The sequence below is a fragment of the Pelophylax lessonae genome (genome assembly GCF_965119305.1).
Source record: "Pelophylax lessonae genome assembly, chromosome: 1".
NCBI lineage: Eukaryota > Metazoa > Chordata > Amphibia > Anura > Ranidae > Pelophylax > Pelophylax lessonae.
In genome coordinates, this window is record NC_138768.1 from 434,021,371 (window position 1) to 434,038,779 (window position 17,409).

The following is a 17,409-nucleotide window of genomic DNA, read 5'->3' on the forward strand; positions in this document are numbered from 1 at the left end:
TTTAAAGTGACAATAAACTATATGTTTATTCTTAAAAATAATTCATACGCATCAACTACTTAATGACCCTATAATCTATTTTAAGTCAAATCATTTCTTACTGTTTTATTTTGCCTCCTTGTAACATCCTCTGTGAGCTCCCGAACCTCTGCTTTCTCCCCCTTAGCTTATACAGTTACAAAGTTAAAAATTAATTTTACAAATCTGCTTTTTTATAGAATACTTGTGTAATGCAAAAAACATGTATGAAAGTGTACTGGAATCTTGTTTAAGTGATGTTTGGAAAAAGCTGAGGATCATTCAGTTTGTACAGGATAAAACTAAGGAAGCAAACCCTAAAATCACAGCCCTCTTAGAGTGGACGGAGGAGACATATGAAGAACTGAAGCAACTTAAAGTAGGTTGAAAAGAGGCATGATATTTTGTTACTGGCTTATTATCCCTCTCCTGCAGGTGTCATGTAGTTAAGGCCCCTTTCACACAGGCGGACCGTTCAGATCCGCCTGTCAGTTTTTTGGGCGGATCTGAACGGTCACCCCATGCATCTCTATGGGGCATCGGATGTCCGCTGACATCCAATCCAATCCGTCAACTCTGGATGCATGGAAAGACTATTTTTCATCCGTCCAGCGGATCGGATCGGATGAGAATGGACAGACGGTCCGTTCCCATCCGATTCCCCCATAGAGATGCATGGGGACCTGACAGCTCTGTCTCCGCACACAGCGCGGAGACACAGCTGTCATCCTCCTGCTCAGCGGGGGATCGGCGGAGAAAAACAGAGTCCGCCTGACGGACTCCAAGTGTGAAAGGGCCCAGAGGTAACTTGGGCAGGTTATAAGTTTAGGGGATTTTTAGAAAGATCAAAAAGTTTTAACAAAACATTTTCAATGGCATTATTAAAAGGTGAATTCCACCTATGATATTTTTACATACTTACATCTGTCCAGCCTGGGCCAATGTAACTATGCAAATATCATAACCTGTGAGAACCCTCTAGAAGCTGGAAATCACTGTAGTAGACACCACCACTACAGTTATCTCTACTAGCTTCTGCATCCCATGCCAAGTGGGTGTCCTGCTTCACTGTGACTTATGGAGGTGTCCTATAGTTTAAAGGTAACCTGGGCAGGACTGATAAGACTCTATGGGATATCAGTGCGGAAGAGGCACTGTGTTCAGTTCACTGCAGAATGTTACAAGTTTAGTGGATTTCTGGCAGGATTATACAGCTATACTAAAATACTTTCAATGGCCTAATTAAAGAATAATTCCAATTATCGCATTTTTTACATAGTTACATTAGTCCAACTTGGACCAATGCAACACTACATATATAATATCCTCTGGATTCCTATAGAAGCCTACTACAGTGTTCTCCACTTGCTTCTGTGTCCTGTGCTGAGTGGTTGCCCTAGTTCATCCTAAACACAGGTAGTCAGCCACATGGCAAAGGCACTGGTCAGAGAGTGCATGCAAAGCTTTGTTTGATTGGATGAGGTGGAAAGGTGGGGCATTAATGTTACCTCCAATTAGAAAATGATTTGCATTCATTGAAAAAAATGCTAGGCATTCTCTAAATAAAGCCGTGCCGAGCCTGTGATCAGAATGCATCAGGGCAGCTGCTTGGCATGTGGCCTGGAAGCTAGTGGAGATCATTGTAATAGCAGTGTTAGCTGCACAGAGACCATAGGCTGGTGACTAGGCCTTTGCCTTCTGCCCATTTTTTTTTTTTTGGTAAAGCTTTAGGTGTTCAGTTCCTCTTTAAGTGAAAAAACTGTATAAAAAAAGCGAAGGAAACAGCATTCCGTATAACTTGTGTTATACATGTTATATTTCCCCGTATGTGTATACACATGCATGTACACCTGTTATGAGAAAAAATATGTGGGCTGGCTTCCATCTAGAAATGCTAGTTGCCTGGCTGCCTTTTTTTTATTGATGAGCCACAGATCTGACCAGAAATGCATAGAAAAATAGACCAAGGGCACATTGCCCTTATTTTTCAATCCTTATATATTTTTTCTGGCTTAGTGAAATGGAAAGCACTGAAGCCAAAACATCAGATTCGCAGTCAGACAACTAGCATTTTCAGAGAGAGAGGTTAGCACTTAGCATGAGTAGTTTTAATATAAAAAAATTAAGCATGCAGCCTTTTTTCCTTCACTGGTCCTATTCTTCTTTTATTTTATTTTTTTATCAATTGTGTAAAATTTCTAAGAAATTAATTAAAATTGCACATTTTTTACTCCTGCAGTTTCTGTGTTACTAGTAATTCTCTCAAGTTGAAAATTGTAAACTTTGTCAATGAAAGGTTTGCATTAAGTGACAATCTTAGTTTTTTCTTTTCTTCATCAGATACTCATTCTAAGTAGAATGGATTCAGAGGCCATAAAAGAAAACCTGAATAATTCCATTGGGACAACTAAAGGTAAGGCTTTCAAAATTAGACATGCAGCCTTTTTTCCCCTAAATTAAGCATGCAGCCTTTTTTCCCCTCACTGGTCCTATTCTTCTTTTATTTTTTATCAATTGTGTAAAATTTCTATAAAGTGAATTAAAACTTCACATTTTTTTACACATGGAGTCTGTGTTACTAGGGATTCTCCCAAATTGAATTTCTTAGAACTATTGAAATGATGTAAACTTTGTCATTGATTGGCTCTACCGTCAGTTTGCACTAATTTTAGAATTCCACAATTTCTACAAAATTTTGCAAGTGTCCTATGTAATTATCTTTTTAAATTTTAACTGCATTTTCACAGGTCTAAAAGCAATAACCTTGTGTCCTGTAAGTGGAAATGCATTTTTGGATCCAAAAATTGTGCTAGACAGGTCAGTATATGCTTATTATTATTCGTGAAATGTCATAACATTATCACTTAACACACCAAAATGCAATTTTATTCAGGATAGGGGGATTTTTGACCTTGGCTAATTATGGACTACAAGTGATACTTGATTTGACATTTTTGTAGGCATAAAACTTTAAAGGTTAAACATTTCAGTGCATTCATAATCTGTTTTTATGAGGCCTGTTGTAACATTTCATATCCTGAGTTTTGGCCATTAGTTCTTAGTATTGGGCTTCTTTCCATTTTGTTTTACACATTGCATATTGTGAAACATTCAGTATAAAAATACCTTGTACTTCTGAAGCCTCTATTGTACCTACAGAGTAATGTAAAAGTTTTACTTTAAGTTTTGGTGCCTGAGCATACCTTTAGATGATCTCTCTACAGCAGGGGTGGGGAACCTATGGTTCGGGGGCCGTATGCGGCCCCTGAAGTGATCTGGTCCGGCCCCCCATGCAGCTGAGTCTGTGTCTCTCAGCTGATCTGTCAGAATGGAGCCGATGCTTCCTGTACAGTTCCTGATCCGTTATGACAGTCTGAGTGAGTCACAGGCGGAGTGATATCAAATGCACTCCGCCCGGGACCAATACAGGAAACATCACCTCTTTCTCCAGCGTGGCGCTGCTACACTTCTCCTAGCCAGGATTTCCCACCAGCAGCACACACAGCAGTACCAGCCAGAGCCAGCAGTACCAGCCAGAGCCAGCAGTACCAGCCAGAGCCAGCAGTACCAGCCAGAGTCAGCAGTACCAGCCAGAGTCAGCAGTTCCTACAACAGTACCAGCCAGCAGTACCCACAGCAATACCAGCCAGCAGTACATGCCAGCAGTACCAGCCTGAGCCAGCAGTACCCACAGAACAGTACCAGCCATCAGTACCAGCCTGAGCCAGCAGCACCCACAGCAGTACCAGCCAGCAGTACCCACAGCAGTATCAGCCTGAGCCAGCAGTACCATCCAGCAGTACTCACAGCACAGTACAAGCCAGCAGTACCAGCCTGAGCCAGCAGTACCCACAGCAGTACCAGCTAGCTGTACCCACCAGCAGTACCAGCCAGCTATACCCACCAGCATTACCTGCCAGCAGTTCTTTTCAAAACTTACCACCACAAAGTAGTCTGCGCTCCAGACTGACCGATGCAAACCTGGAAAACGTTGCGAGTAGCAACATCATCAATACCAGCTAACATCACACACCTCACCAAAGAGAAGCAGTTGCAGCCATCACTTTAGGGGTGAGTTAATTAAATGTTTTACCAAATATAACAGGCTAATTTGTAAGGTGATAATTTTGTACGGCCCCCGAATGGTTTTTTAAATACCCAAATGGCCCTTGGCTGAAAAAAGGTTCCCCATCCCTGCTCTACAGCCTTGGTTTCCCTGAATCCCTAGCATGCATTTGACAATGTTGGGAGTTGACCCACTCCTGCATGTTCTTATAGACCCCTCAATCGGTAGGAAGCCTTGCTGGCCAACAGGAATGTTTAGGTTTTTTCCCTTTATATCAGGTACTTACCCCCTCTTATAACATTTATTATAGATCTCTTGAAAAGGAGTAACTAAACTATTATTAAAGTGTTAACCATAATTAAAACCAAAGAAAATAGGAATTGTGTAGGACTTTAAAAGTTGACACTAGTAATCCCTAATAGGAAAAAAAGTCCTCAATTGAATATAAAAGCCACAATTTTATTACAACATATTATAATGTATTAAAAACATATCAAAAAGATGAATGCGTGATAGGTATATACACCAACATCCTCCCCTATAAATGAGTGTGGTATCTTGCTATACAATGAAACCTGTTTAATGCCCATAAGTATAAATAAACAAAATTCTTTGGGATAAAGGATCTGCAATGATCTCCCATGTCGGGGCCCAACAGGCTGAAGTATTCTTGTGTGAATGTCTAGGTAATGAGCAGTCTATTTTATTTTTCCTTTTTGTGTGTGATCATTTGTTGGCTTGGCCAGTGCTATAGGCCAGCAAGTCTCTAGACATTTTTTTGTTTTTGCCTATGATAATTTTTTTGTTATGTGTCTCTATGAATTCCTGTAGAGCTTTCTGTTGAGTGTCATAGCTACTGGATGTATTAACGCCTGGATTCGGTGCCATAAGTGTTTGTATTTGCTCTTCTATCGCTAGTAATTCAGTTTGATAATGTCCTTGTACAGTAGTAATTGCATAATTTTAAATGAACAGGCTTGGAGATTTTGTTCCCATACCTCCTTTTATTCTTTATTCACCTAAAGTATTGTCGGAAACATTGGATACATAGCCCAAACAGGACACATTGGTGTTCTATGTATTTCTCAAAAAAATCTGTTATGCCAGTATAAATTGGATTTCCTGATCAGTAATTGTCTGAGTTTCAAAAAATGAGTATCTGTGTAAATGTGTGTATTATCTGGGCCTGAAATTTCTAGAAAAAGTTTATTCCTATGACTGTCCACAGTAGTTTGCCATCATAGAAAACTGGAACCTAAGTATATTAGGGTTAAAAAAAAAAACAAAAAAAAAAAACAAAGCAAAAGGCTGGTATTCATATTTGTATACAGTATAGTGGAGTGTTTTTCCAAATTATCAAAACCATTTTTATTTTTGTATAGATTAGTCAAAGGTAAAGCCTCTGTAAAATTATTGTTACTGTCTGTGTCCCCATTGGATAGATTATCCTTCTTTATTGGGACATTGACTATTGATAAAAAGTAAAAAAAGTACAGTTGCAAACAGAACAAAAGGTGAAGGTAAATCTACCAATGGGGATGCTTGTTCAGGTGGTAACTGTCTAAGAGGGCAATACCCCCATATGGAGAGATTTCTTTTTTATTACTTCCTGTTGTAAGGAAATCTCCCCAATAGAACACAGCAGAAAAAATGAACTGACGGGTTTGGCTCTTCCCTACTCCATCCTTTTTAAGGGCATCGCAATGAATACTTTATGGCAACCATTTTTATTTTCTGCCTCAATATTGTGGATCTTTTATGTTTTTGCATATACTTGTACTTTATTGAACAACCGTTATTAATCCTACCATCTGTTAAAACTGCTTAATACTTATAAGCAGGTCCTTGCTAGTAATACAAATCATCCATTATCAATAGTTACATCAGCAGTACATCCTGAACTTACAGACACAGTTATATATCAGCGCTTATCTTTTAGACCCAGAAAATTCTCTTGAGCTGCACAGTTCTCCCTGTTTTGCTTGCATATATGAATCCTCCTGGGTAAACCAAGAAAAAATAATAAATTGTTACTATAGTTAATACATGTTTAGTACACCTGATGCAGAAACTAAAAGTTGAATAAACCTAATTGCAACAGACATTACTTAGTTTACAAGTTTTGCACACATATGCGTAGACAGTGTTTGCTGCAGTTAAAAAGGCATTAATATTGATTGTAGTTCCATTGTAAATATAATGCTTTTTTCTGAAGAAAAAGGAAAAACAAGATTGTTCATTTTGTTTAAAAGAATAACATCAACCAGTTATCTAACCATGGCCTAAGAATGAAAATACATTTCCATTACTTATCAAACGGTCAACAGGATTCACATCATATGTTCTCTGATAAAATTGTATCACTTACATAACATGTCTGATCAGAATAACGGTGTTATAATGGGCTCATGTGCCTATTTACAAGAAAAATGTAGACCTATAGTCTCTATCTCACATACTTTGCAACGATTTGTAAGATATTCACGTTTTATTCATTTTTCAATAGAAATATAAGAATTCAAATAGTTACACAAATCAACGATCATACAAAACACTGCATATAAACTTTCAATCTTAATGGACCCTCTCCCCCCTCCCCCCCCCTCTCCCCCCCTCCCAAAAAATAAAAAATAAAATTATATTTACTATTAACCAAATCTCTTCCTATTCTATTATCCATTGTCCTCCTTCCCACTCAGAATCCCTCTCTCTTATGCTATTTTTATATCCTAACCTTGACCCAGACCTCTGAGGCCCAGGTGGTTTTACTCCTAGGTCATCTCACCTATCAACCTTAAATACCCAGCATCTTCACATAATCCTCTGTTTTATTAAACTTCATCAAACCCCCCTATATATCCAGATATTTCCCACAAAAGTCCTCTGCTGTGGATATCATTTCTTCCATGGATCTCACCCAATCCACCCTTCCGGCCCAATCCCTCATACTCGGGACTTCTGGCGATCGCCAGGATACCGGTATCAGGCTTTTAGCTGCCTTCAATAGATGGGGTACTAGTGTGATTTCATATACCATCACCTTTTTCTCGATGCTGTGAAACAAACAAGTCCAGGGTTTCCCCTGGATACAGTCTCCTGTAATCTGGTGGATTGTCCTGGTAATCCTTTCCTAAATGCGCAAAGGTTCCAGGGGCTTTCCATCCCCTCCAACAAGTTGGGGATATCTTTGCACCGAACCTCTAAGCCCTCCGCGGGGAAGGTACCACCTAGCAAAAAGCTTATAGCACATCTCCGTTGTCCTTAACCACTTGCCGACTGCTCACATTGAGGGTACTGCGGCAAAGTGGCTCTCCTGGGTCCAGGATTCCGCCCTCTCTCGGCGGCGCGCGCTGTATTCGGACACAGCGGGCGTCGGGCCAGGGGAGGAGAGGCGGTGATTACCGCCTCTTTTCCCCGATCGTCGGGAAAGAGAGGAAATCCACCTGCTTGTGTAAACAAAGCGGGCAGATCTCCTCTGTGACAGGCAGGGACAGATCACAAGATTTAGCATAGATGAACCTGCAATCTGTGTCTGTGTCACACAACCCCCTCCCCCCACACACATCAGTAAGCATGAGGCACATATTTAACCCCTTGATCACCAACAGTGTTAACCCCTTCCCTGCCAGTGTCATTATTACAGTAACAGTGCATATTTATAGCACTGATTACTGTAGTAATGTCACTGGTCCCCCCAAAAGTGTCAAAAATGTCAGTTAGGGGTCTGATCTGTCCGCCGCAATGTTGCAGTCCCGCAAAAAAAAAAAAAAAAAATTGCAGATCGCCGCCATCACTAGTAAAAAAAAATAAACAATAAAAATGACATAAATCTTTCCCGTAGTTAGTAAACACGATAACTTTTGTGCAAACCAATCAAAATACGCTTATTGTGATTTTTTTTACCAAAAATATGTAACGGAAAACAAATTGGCCTACAATGTTAAAAAATTTTGATTTGTAAATTCTTTTTGGGGAATGTTATATCAGAATGTGAAAAATATTGTTTTTTTTTTTTTCAAAATTGTCGCTCTTTTTTTCAAAAAATTTAAATTTAAATCGCACAGGTGATCAAATACCACCAAAAGAAAGCTATATTTTTTGGGGGAAAAAAAGGAAGTAAATTTAATTTGGGTACAGCGTCGCACGACCGCGCAATTGTCCGTTAACCACTTGCCGACCGCTCACGTTGCTGCTACTGCAGCAGAGCAGCTCGGCTAGGTCCAGGAACCTAGACCTACGTCGGGCGCATTCACGGCTCGCAGGGCGCGCTCCCGCACGCCCTGCAAGCCAATCTTGGTCTGATTTGGCTCAGAACCGATCAGTCACCAGATGCAGACCAATGATTTATGGTCTGGATCTGGTGATCGGTTCTGGCCAAAGGCATCATGGGAAGTGATGTAATTTTCCCTCCTGGAGCGCTTTCGGTTCCAGGAGAAGAAGGAGAGATAGCTAAACGTGAGTTCCATTAACACTATACTGTGCCGGGATTCGGATTCAAAAAGCTTATAGCACATCTCCGTTGTCCTTAACCACTTGCCGACTGCTCACATTGAGGGTTACTAGGCTACCGTCCTCTCTGGACTTTCCTCCCTGAATATTCCTCCCTGAACATTCCTCCCTGAAGCCTATTATTTCAACCTTAGTCTTGCCAAGCCTTGCTCATCACCCTTGATTCCTGACACCTGGTACTTCCATATATAAGTCCAGCCCCGTGCACACAAGCTTGCTGATTATTGAGCTCCTGAGCCTTGATCAAGCTACTCCTCACCTGCTGCTCTTATCTACTACCACAAATCCAACGCTGACCAGGAATTGACTACCGACTACTCTTCTGCTTTGTCCCTACCTACTGAACTGCTACCTCTGTTGCCGATCCGGATTGTCTGACCACGCTTACTGCTGCCCGCCCCGACCTTTGGCTCGTCTGACTTCTCTCTGGTTATCCCTTGTCTGCTCCTCTGCCTTCGGACCGAACCTGCACTCTGCCTGGCTGGGTGATCCTGAGGACCGCGTCCTGGTGTTAGCTTGCAGCGCAGTCTATCCCCATCATTAGGGGCTCTAGTGAAAACCAGCTAGCACTTAGTTTCCGCACCTCAGATGAACCCGTGTCCTCATCAGAGTACTACGCGGTGTCCATCCGGTATCCAGCACCTACTACCTGCCTGCGGTCTTTGCCACGGCGCTCCACTCCTACCTCCGGCCAGCAGTCCTCTGACTCAAGTGAGCCTGTAGGATTGTTACACACTGACACTAACACACATAGGTACACATTTAACCCCTTGATCACCCCTGATCACCCCCAAACCCCTCACAGTGTACACTATATACAGTGGTATACAGATCTTTTACTGATCACTGTATTTAGTGTCACTTGTGACCCTAAATCGCGATTGCGCTAGGCCCAAATAGGTTTAGGCCACCCGCCATCTATCCCCTAAAAAGGTTTAACCCCTTGATCTCCCCCAGTTAACCCCTTCACTGCCCTGTCACAGTGTTCACTATATACAGTGATTACCGATCACTGTATTAGTGTCACGGATGTCGCTAGTTAGGCTAGTTAGCGTCAGGGTTGCACCACACCACCGTTATTTAGCATCAGTTAGAGTCAATTACACTAACACACATACACACACACACACACACACATACATACATACACCTCCATTACTAGTATAGTGTTTGAACAGATCAATATCTGATCAGAACTATACTAGCGTCCCCATAGTTTAGTGTTCCCAAAACGCGGTGTTTGCATGATCAGCACTGATTCCTGCCAGCACCTGCGTTTAGCCCCTCCGCCCAGCCCACCCTACCCAGGAAAATGCAGTAATCAATAGATTACTGTCACTTCCAAAAAACACAAATCACACAAAACCGCTGCATTAGCAGAGTCAGGCACTAGCAGTTTTTTTTTAGCGACCAAATAGTCCTTGACAACCAGGTGCTTTTTTACCTGTTAGTCACACTACTGTACTTTTAAATTTAGTTGATAAAATGTCCAAACAGTGGTACAGTAGTGCAGAGGCCTACAGTATACTGACTATGTCAGATGAGAGCGATGGGGAAGCCTCACTGGCAGAATCAGGGTCAGTATACAAACCTTTAGAGAATAGCGGCTCCCTGACAAATAGCTCCGACGACAGATGGGTCCCTGCTAAGGTCAGGCGTACCTGACCCCATTCTGGAGTTGCTGAGATGCAAGAAACGGATGCAGCAGAGTGCCAGTACTAGTGCCGCTCACACTTCTCGTGATCTGGCAAGCACGAGCGGCCTAGTACACCCTGGACCTAGAACAACCAGCACTGCAGTAACACTTGGTGACGTGGTTAGTCCCATAAGTGTAGTTGAAGCTGGTGCGGTGGCTAGCATGAGTAGTGGCCCGCAGCCACCACGTATTCGAAGACAGGCCTGTAGAGCCCATAGTGCCCTCCCTGAAGTGCTGGCATATCCTAATTGGCATCCCACAGATTCTACAGCGCCCATACTTCCCCCATTCACTGCCCAACCTGGAATTCGAGTGGCAACAGCTGGTTTTAATCCCCTTAATTTTTTTTGAGCTGTTTTTCACTGAAGATCTTTACAGATCTATTGTGGATCAAAGTAATTTGTATGCTAGTCAATTTATTACTGCCAATCCAAATTCGCCCCTTGCCAGAGAATTCGGCTGGAATCCTATAACGGTTTCTGAATTTAAGACCTTTCTGGGCCTATCCTTCAACATGGGCATTATAAAAAAGAGTGAATTGCAGTTATATTGGTCTACTGACCCATTTCACCAAATGCACGTGTTCTCTGCTTCTATGTCCAGGGCTCGATACAAACAAATATTTCGGTTCATGCATTTCAACAACAATGAACTCTGTCGTCCTCAGGGAGGCCCTGAATATGACTGGCTCCACAAAATTCAGCCCCTGTAGACCACTTCAATCAGCGGTTTGCAGCCTTGTTTACCCCCAAACAAGATGTCTGCGTTGACGAGTCCCTGATAAAGTTTACTGGCCGCCTTGCTATCAAACAGTATCTCCCCAGCAAGCGTGCCAGATACGGGGTCAAACTGTATAAGCTGTGTGTCAGGGCCACAGGCTATACAGTTAGTTTCCGTGTCTACGAGGGAAAAGATAGCCCCCCGACTGCCCAGACTACATAGGGAGCAGCGGTAAGGTAGTTTGGGACTTGGTGTCACCCTTATTTGGGAAGGGGTACCACTTGTACCTGGACAATTTTTATTTGAGGGTGCCACTTTTTAGACACCTCTTTCAATTACAAATTGGCGCTCTAGTGGCCGGCGCTTCCCCCAACGGCTAGTAAATGCCCCACTGAGTCCAGGGGAGAGAGCCTGCTTGTCATGTATACCCGCCATTAAATAAGTGGGTTTGGATGTTTGGGTGGTTAATGGTGCGTATATTACACAATTTTCCTGCGGAGATTTCTGTTAGGTTCTCTTTTTTTCGTTCAGCCCACAGGCTGCATAAAAAAAAAAACCTACACTATATGCCAAACAAGGACCAGCAATGTACTGGTACGTTGCTGGACTTTGAGTGGTTATACCAGGATGATGCCTGAAGATTTAGGCATCATCTTGGTATCGTTTTTTACAGCCAGCGGTCGGCTTACATGTAAAAGCAATCCTAGCGGATAATTGGCTACTAGACTGCTTTTACAAGCCCCCCCCCCCCTGCCGCCTTCCGCGGTTTTTCTCCTGCTCTCCTGCCCCACCGGTTAACCCGAGAGTGCAGCCGGTGGTTCAATTATCTAACCATAGAGCTGATTGGAGATGAGAATGGCTCCAATCATCTCTATAGCCTAAGATACCGGAAGCTACGAGCATTTCATGACTTCTGTTTCGCTAGAAATAATCAGCGCCATTGGGAAAGCATTTTATCACACAAACTTTGGTGTGCTCAGATGCGTTAAGGTCAGAGGAGAGATCTAGAGTCTAAAAGACCCCAATTTTTTAAAAAAAGAGTACCTGTCACTACAGATTGCTATCATAGGGGATATTTAAATTCACTGTGATAACAATAAAAATTATTTTAAAAAAATAATGAAAGTAAAGATGTCAAAATAACATAAAAAAAGCAAAATAAAAAATCAAACCCCCCCTGTCTCCCCGTGCTTGTGCGCAAAGGCGCACGCAAGCGTTGGTCTAGTGTCAGATGTAAACCACAATTGCAGCATGCATGTGAGGTATCGGCGCGAACGCCAGGTCGAGGGCAGTAATTCTTGCAGTAGACTTCCTCTGTAAGTCCAAAGTGGTAACCTGTAAAGATTTTTAAACGCTTTTAAAACCGTACGTAGTTTGTTGCCGCTGCACAGGCGTGCGCAATTTTTAAACCATGTCATGTTTGGTGTCTATGTACTCGGGATAAGATCATCTTTAAAATTTTACCAAACAATTAGGAATTATATAGTGTATTTCTTCATTAAATATAAAAAAGTTTTTTTCTCTTACGTCCTCTGACAGTCGCCGCCCACTCATACAGTCTTCACTTATGGGTATTGACCTCTTATCCACAGGAGTAAGCTAGGCAGATTTTGTTAAAAACACAAAACTTTGCATAGACACACCTACAGGGGGCTGTCCCTCTGGTTCAATACCACCGGCTAGCCTCATTCCCAATTCAGTTTGTCTTTTGCCTAGCTTAGGAGTAGGCAGGCTCCCCTGTGCTGGGGCTACAGTCTCAGCCTTTTCTCTGTTTTATTACATTTTATTTTCTGCTAAGTGTGTTTTTCTTTGCACTAATAGCTTTTTATTTGTTCCTGCGCTTAGTTAGTCAGACTTCGGAAGACTACAGCGTTTGCGGAGCTGGGAATCGGACTGGTTGTATTAGAGCCTGCCATCGAGCGTTTAGCAGGCTATGCGTACACCCAGGCCTCACAAACGACCTTTCCCTGTCCTCAGGGACAAAGCCCGCGAAGTGGCCACTTCGCAAGGATGTCTCAACTGCGGCACGCCGCGCGTTGCTAGAATCCTGTTTGGCTGACGGCACCCCCACCACCCGGGGTGAGAGGATTCCCATCGCAGAGTGGCACCCACGAATTTGCATGGATCGGTGAGTAACATGCTACCCCCTCTGTCTATACATTGTATGCCCGGGGGTGTGTGTGTGGGGCCTTCTCTCATGGGGATGGCAGTCTGTTTAGAGTCTGTGTGATCCCCTCATGTCTGTCTGTGTGGTCCCTGTGTCTCCCTCACGGTCCCTGCTGGGGCACTATTTGCGGTCATGCCACGCTGTGGGGGGTTTGCGGGGGTCCCTGAGTCCCTCGGGAGTGTTTTGTGTCACTTTGGGGGTACAGGCATGGTTGTGGGGGCCGCTGCGGTGTAAAAATCGCTGGGCCGCCATTTTGGGCATGGGCAGGCTGTTCTGGCTTCATGTGTAGGCATTCAGCAGCCATTTTCCCTAGTGTATTCGCGCCCTTTCAGGCGCCATCTTTATTGTGGGCAGTGTAATCTTTCATGTGTTCGGGGGCCATTTTCCCGGAGCCTCCCCATAGAGTTATATGGGCAACCATTTTTCCTTAGTTCAGTTCCTATTTGGGCCTCTAGCGGCGTGACATCACTTCCTTTCTTCATTCGGATCGAGCTGGAAGCTGGTATAGTACAGCTACACTTCTGGGGGACTTTCTATGCTGTTTTTCTGGGTCATGCCTTGCTGGCAGCTATGTTACTCTGTATTTAGCGGCACATGCTGGTCCTCTTTGCGGCGGGATCTGCCACTGACGCTGATTTAAAGGGCCAGCACCAAAAACATTTTTTAAGTAGGTTTTTGGAGTCCCAGGGCAGAATGTTCCCCCCAGCGCTGGTGGAGGGTTCAGGTACGCCTGAATCTTCTGCGCTAAGCTCCCTTCCTTCTGCACTTGCTACTTTAGCGTCTTAATTGGCTCTGTTGATGTCTGAGCGGGCTTCTAGAAAAAGACCCAGATTGTCTCAGTCTTCTTATTCTGAGCTAGATATGGTTGCCATGGACAGTGTACCCCCTGAAGGGTCTCAGTCCTCTCGGTCAGAGGGGAGGAGGAGGGGGAGGACTCCCCCTCTGGGTCAGCCAGAGCATGCGCGGCAATGTCTGCGCTTATAGTTCTGTTAAGGATGCATTGCATTTAGGGGATGAGCCCCACCCGCCGGGTAAGCGGTCCTCCTTTGGGACCCGCAGAACCCAAAAAGCGGCTCAGGTATTTCCTTGTCGGTGAACGAACAATGGCGCAATTTACAGCGTACCTTTGTGGTACCTAAGCGGTTTTCAGTACTGTTGTCCCTTTGCGTCTCCAATGGATTCGCACTGGACTGTGGCCCCTAAGGGGGACCACACCGTATCCAGATTACACAAGGCCACTCTGATGCCCATGGAGGCTTATCCGGTGCTTAGAGACCCGGCGGATAGGCGGGTGGAATCTCTTGCCCGCCACTCCTATGTGGTGGCAGGTTCCTTGCTGAAGCCCATGTTCGCCTCAGTAATGGTCTCTCAGGCTGTGGTGGAGTGGACTAAGGTTCTCAGATGCTTCCTTGTGGCTGATTCCACCCCTCCTGCTACTTTGGAGATGGTGGACCAAATTGTTCAGGCAGTTTTATGCCTGTGTGATGCGGCCGGCCCCTTTAGTCTTACGCTTATCTGCTGTCGCAGTGATAATCCGTCGGCTTGTGTGGCTGTAGAGCTGGTCAGCCGACCAGACTTCCTGGAAGACGGTGTCTGACATCCCTTATGCAGGGAATTGCCTTTTTGGGGACTCCTTGGACGAGTTGGTGAAGGGGGTCACTGGGGGTAAAAGCACTCTGCTGCCCCATGTGTCCGAGGGTAAGTTTTTTTCCGCGGAAAGCGGGCCCTTCCTTTAAACCTAACCAGGGGTCCTTTTGTGCCTTTAAGGCACATGACAAGGGCGTATTCTTCAAGGCCTCTGGTGGCCAGAAGAAGCCTTGGGCGGGCAAGTCTATAGCCGCCCACTCTGACACGGCAGCCCTGTACAAGATCGAATTTTGATTGCGCCCAGCAGACAGATTCTTTCCCTCAAACCTTCATTGACCCCAGATTGTTTCCAAGATCTCCAACGGGCGGTTCAGGATCTCCTCGCCCAGGGGGTGATCGTCCCGGTGTCTCATCGGGACAGGTTTTCGGGGGTTTTTACTCGTATCTGTTCACGGTGCCCTGAAAGGAGGGTAAGGTGTGTCCGATTCTGGACCTAAAGTTTCTGAACCGCTTTGTGCGGGTTCAAAAATTCCGTATGGAATCCCTCTGATCGGTGGTGGCCTCTCTGAGCCCGGGAGATTCCTGGCTTTAATCGACCTCAAGGATGCGTTTTTACACATCCTTGTATTCGAGGGTCATCAGAGGTACCTCTGATTCGCAAACGCGGAAGAGCGATATCAGTTCGTGGCGTTGCCTTTCGGTCTCGCTTCGGCTCCAAGGGTGTTTATCTAAGCTTTGGCTCCTGTTTTGGCCCTGTTGCGGGCGCAGGGGGTCGCAATCCTTGGATATCTGGACGATCTCCTGTTTAGGTTGAGTTCCAGTTCAACTCTGGGGCGGGCAACTACATGGAGAGAGAGAGAGAGCCCAGCGCCGATCTGAGTGTAGCACAGCAGTACTTTAATGACACACAAATTGCAATGTTACTCACAAGAGGTGGATAAAAGCAGGCATCTTAAAATCAATAGGGGAAGGTCTCTGTAGTCACATCCACGGTGGAAGGTCCGGTCAGGCGGGAGCGCTGTGATGAGGGAGGACAGCCGATGGCCTCATGTGGGAGGCGGGGGACGTGCCGATCCTCTTAGGTGTTGATGCAGCGTGGGACCGCCGGTCGGATGGGTGTAACGTCACTTCAGGAGACACCAGGGGATCAAACGGCAACGCGTTGCGGAGCTCAGCTCCTTCTTCCTCGACGGCCTGAAGAAGGAGCTGAGCTCAGCAACGCGTCGCCGTTTGATCCCCTGGTGTCTCCTGAAGTGACGTTACACCCATCCGACCGGCGGTCCCACGCTGCATCAACACCTAAGAGGATCGGCACGTCCCCCGCCTCCCACATGAGGCCATCGGCTGTCCTCCCTCATCACAGCGCTCCCGCCTGACCGGACCTTCCACCGTGGATGTGACTACAGAGACCTTCCCCTATTGATTTTAAGATGCCTGCTTTTATCCACCTCTTGTGAGTAGCATTGCAATTTGTGTGTCATTAAAGTACTGCTGTGCTACACTCAGATCAACGCCGGGCTCTCTCTCTCTCTCCTGGTATCTTACAGGGTTGCTTCACCCTCTACAAGCCTGCAGCCATCCCAGTGTACAGCCACCGGATCGCACTCCATTATCTGCCCATAGTTGACACTGCTGCAGTTACCCACACTGTCCTATTGCGCCAACTTTTCTTCCCCATCTGGGCAACTACATGGCAGATGAGGTTTAATGTTGAAAAATGTAAAGTAATGCACCTGGGTGCCAGAAACCAGAAAGCAAGCTACTCACTGGGGGGGGGGGGGGACCTCTGGGTGAGTCTAGGATGGAAAAGGACCTGGGGGTACTGGTAGACAACAGGCTTTTGCAGTGGAATGCAATGCCAAGCTGCTGCAAGCAAAGCCAACAGAATACTGGGATGTATAAAAAAGGGGATTCACTCCAGAAATAAAGAGATTATTCTCCCACTCTACAAGACTCTGGTCCGGCCACATCTGGAGTATGCTGTCCAGTTCTGGGCACCGGTCCTCAGGAAGGATGTTCTGGAACTGGAGAAAGTCCAGAGAAGGGCAACAAAAATAATTAGGGGAATGGAGGACATCAGCTATGAGGAAAGACTACAAGCACTGAACTTATTCTCTCTGGAGAAGAGACGATTGAGGGTGGATATGATATCAATGTACAAATATTGTACTGGCAACCCTAGCATATGTAAAAACCTATTCAGAGAAAGGAAATACAATAAGACACGTGGCTAGAGTTGAGCAGACACCTGGATGTCCGTGTTCGGCGGGTTCGGCCGAACTTGAAAAAAAGTCTGGGTATGTGACCCGGACTTTTTCCGAACTTTACCCGGACACCGAACCCCATTGAAGTCAATGGGGACCCGAACTTTCAGAAAACTAAAATGGCTCAAAAAAAACAATGGAAAGGGCTAGAGTGCTGCAAATGGCAGCAAAATGTAGTTAAGAGCATGGCAAGTGCTCTGAAAACAAATGTGGATAGAGAAATAACTTAAAAAACAAAAAAAAATGAAAAATAAAACAATTTTCTTAATCTGTGAAGGACGAGACCCATATGGAGTAGGAGGGAGGTTGAGGTGGCGGTGGATGTGGCAGTGTAGGTGGAAGCGGCGGTGGAGAGGGATGAGGTAGCCAACACTGCTTTTTT

The 17,409-nt window shown here is 44.9% G+C and overlaps 1 protein-coding gene across 1 annotated transcript in view; it reads left to right on the plus strand.

The window, feature by feature from the left end:
- Positions 1 to 300: 300 nt before the first annotated feature.
- SHOC1 (shortage in chiasmata 1) overlaps positions 301 to 17,409 on the plus strand; it is a gene marked incomplete at its 3' end in the record, with an annotated part of 329,963 nt that continues 312,854 nt past the window's right edge. The window contains exons 1-3 of the mRNA XM_082259212.1: positions 301 to 397; positions 2,359 to 2,431; positions 2,766 to 2,835. Of these exons, the coding sequence (XP_082115338.1) occupies positions 2,377 to 2,431; positions 2,766 to 2,835 (125 nt within the window). The 5' untranslated portion in view covers positions 301 to 397; positions 2,359 to 2,376. The remainder of the gene's footprint in view (positions 398 to 2,358; positions 2,432 to 2,765; positions 2,836 to 17,409) is intronic.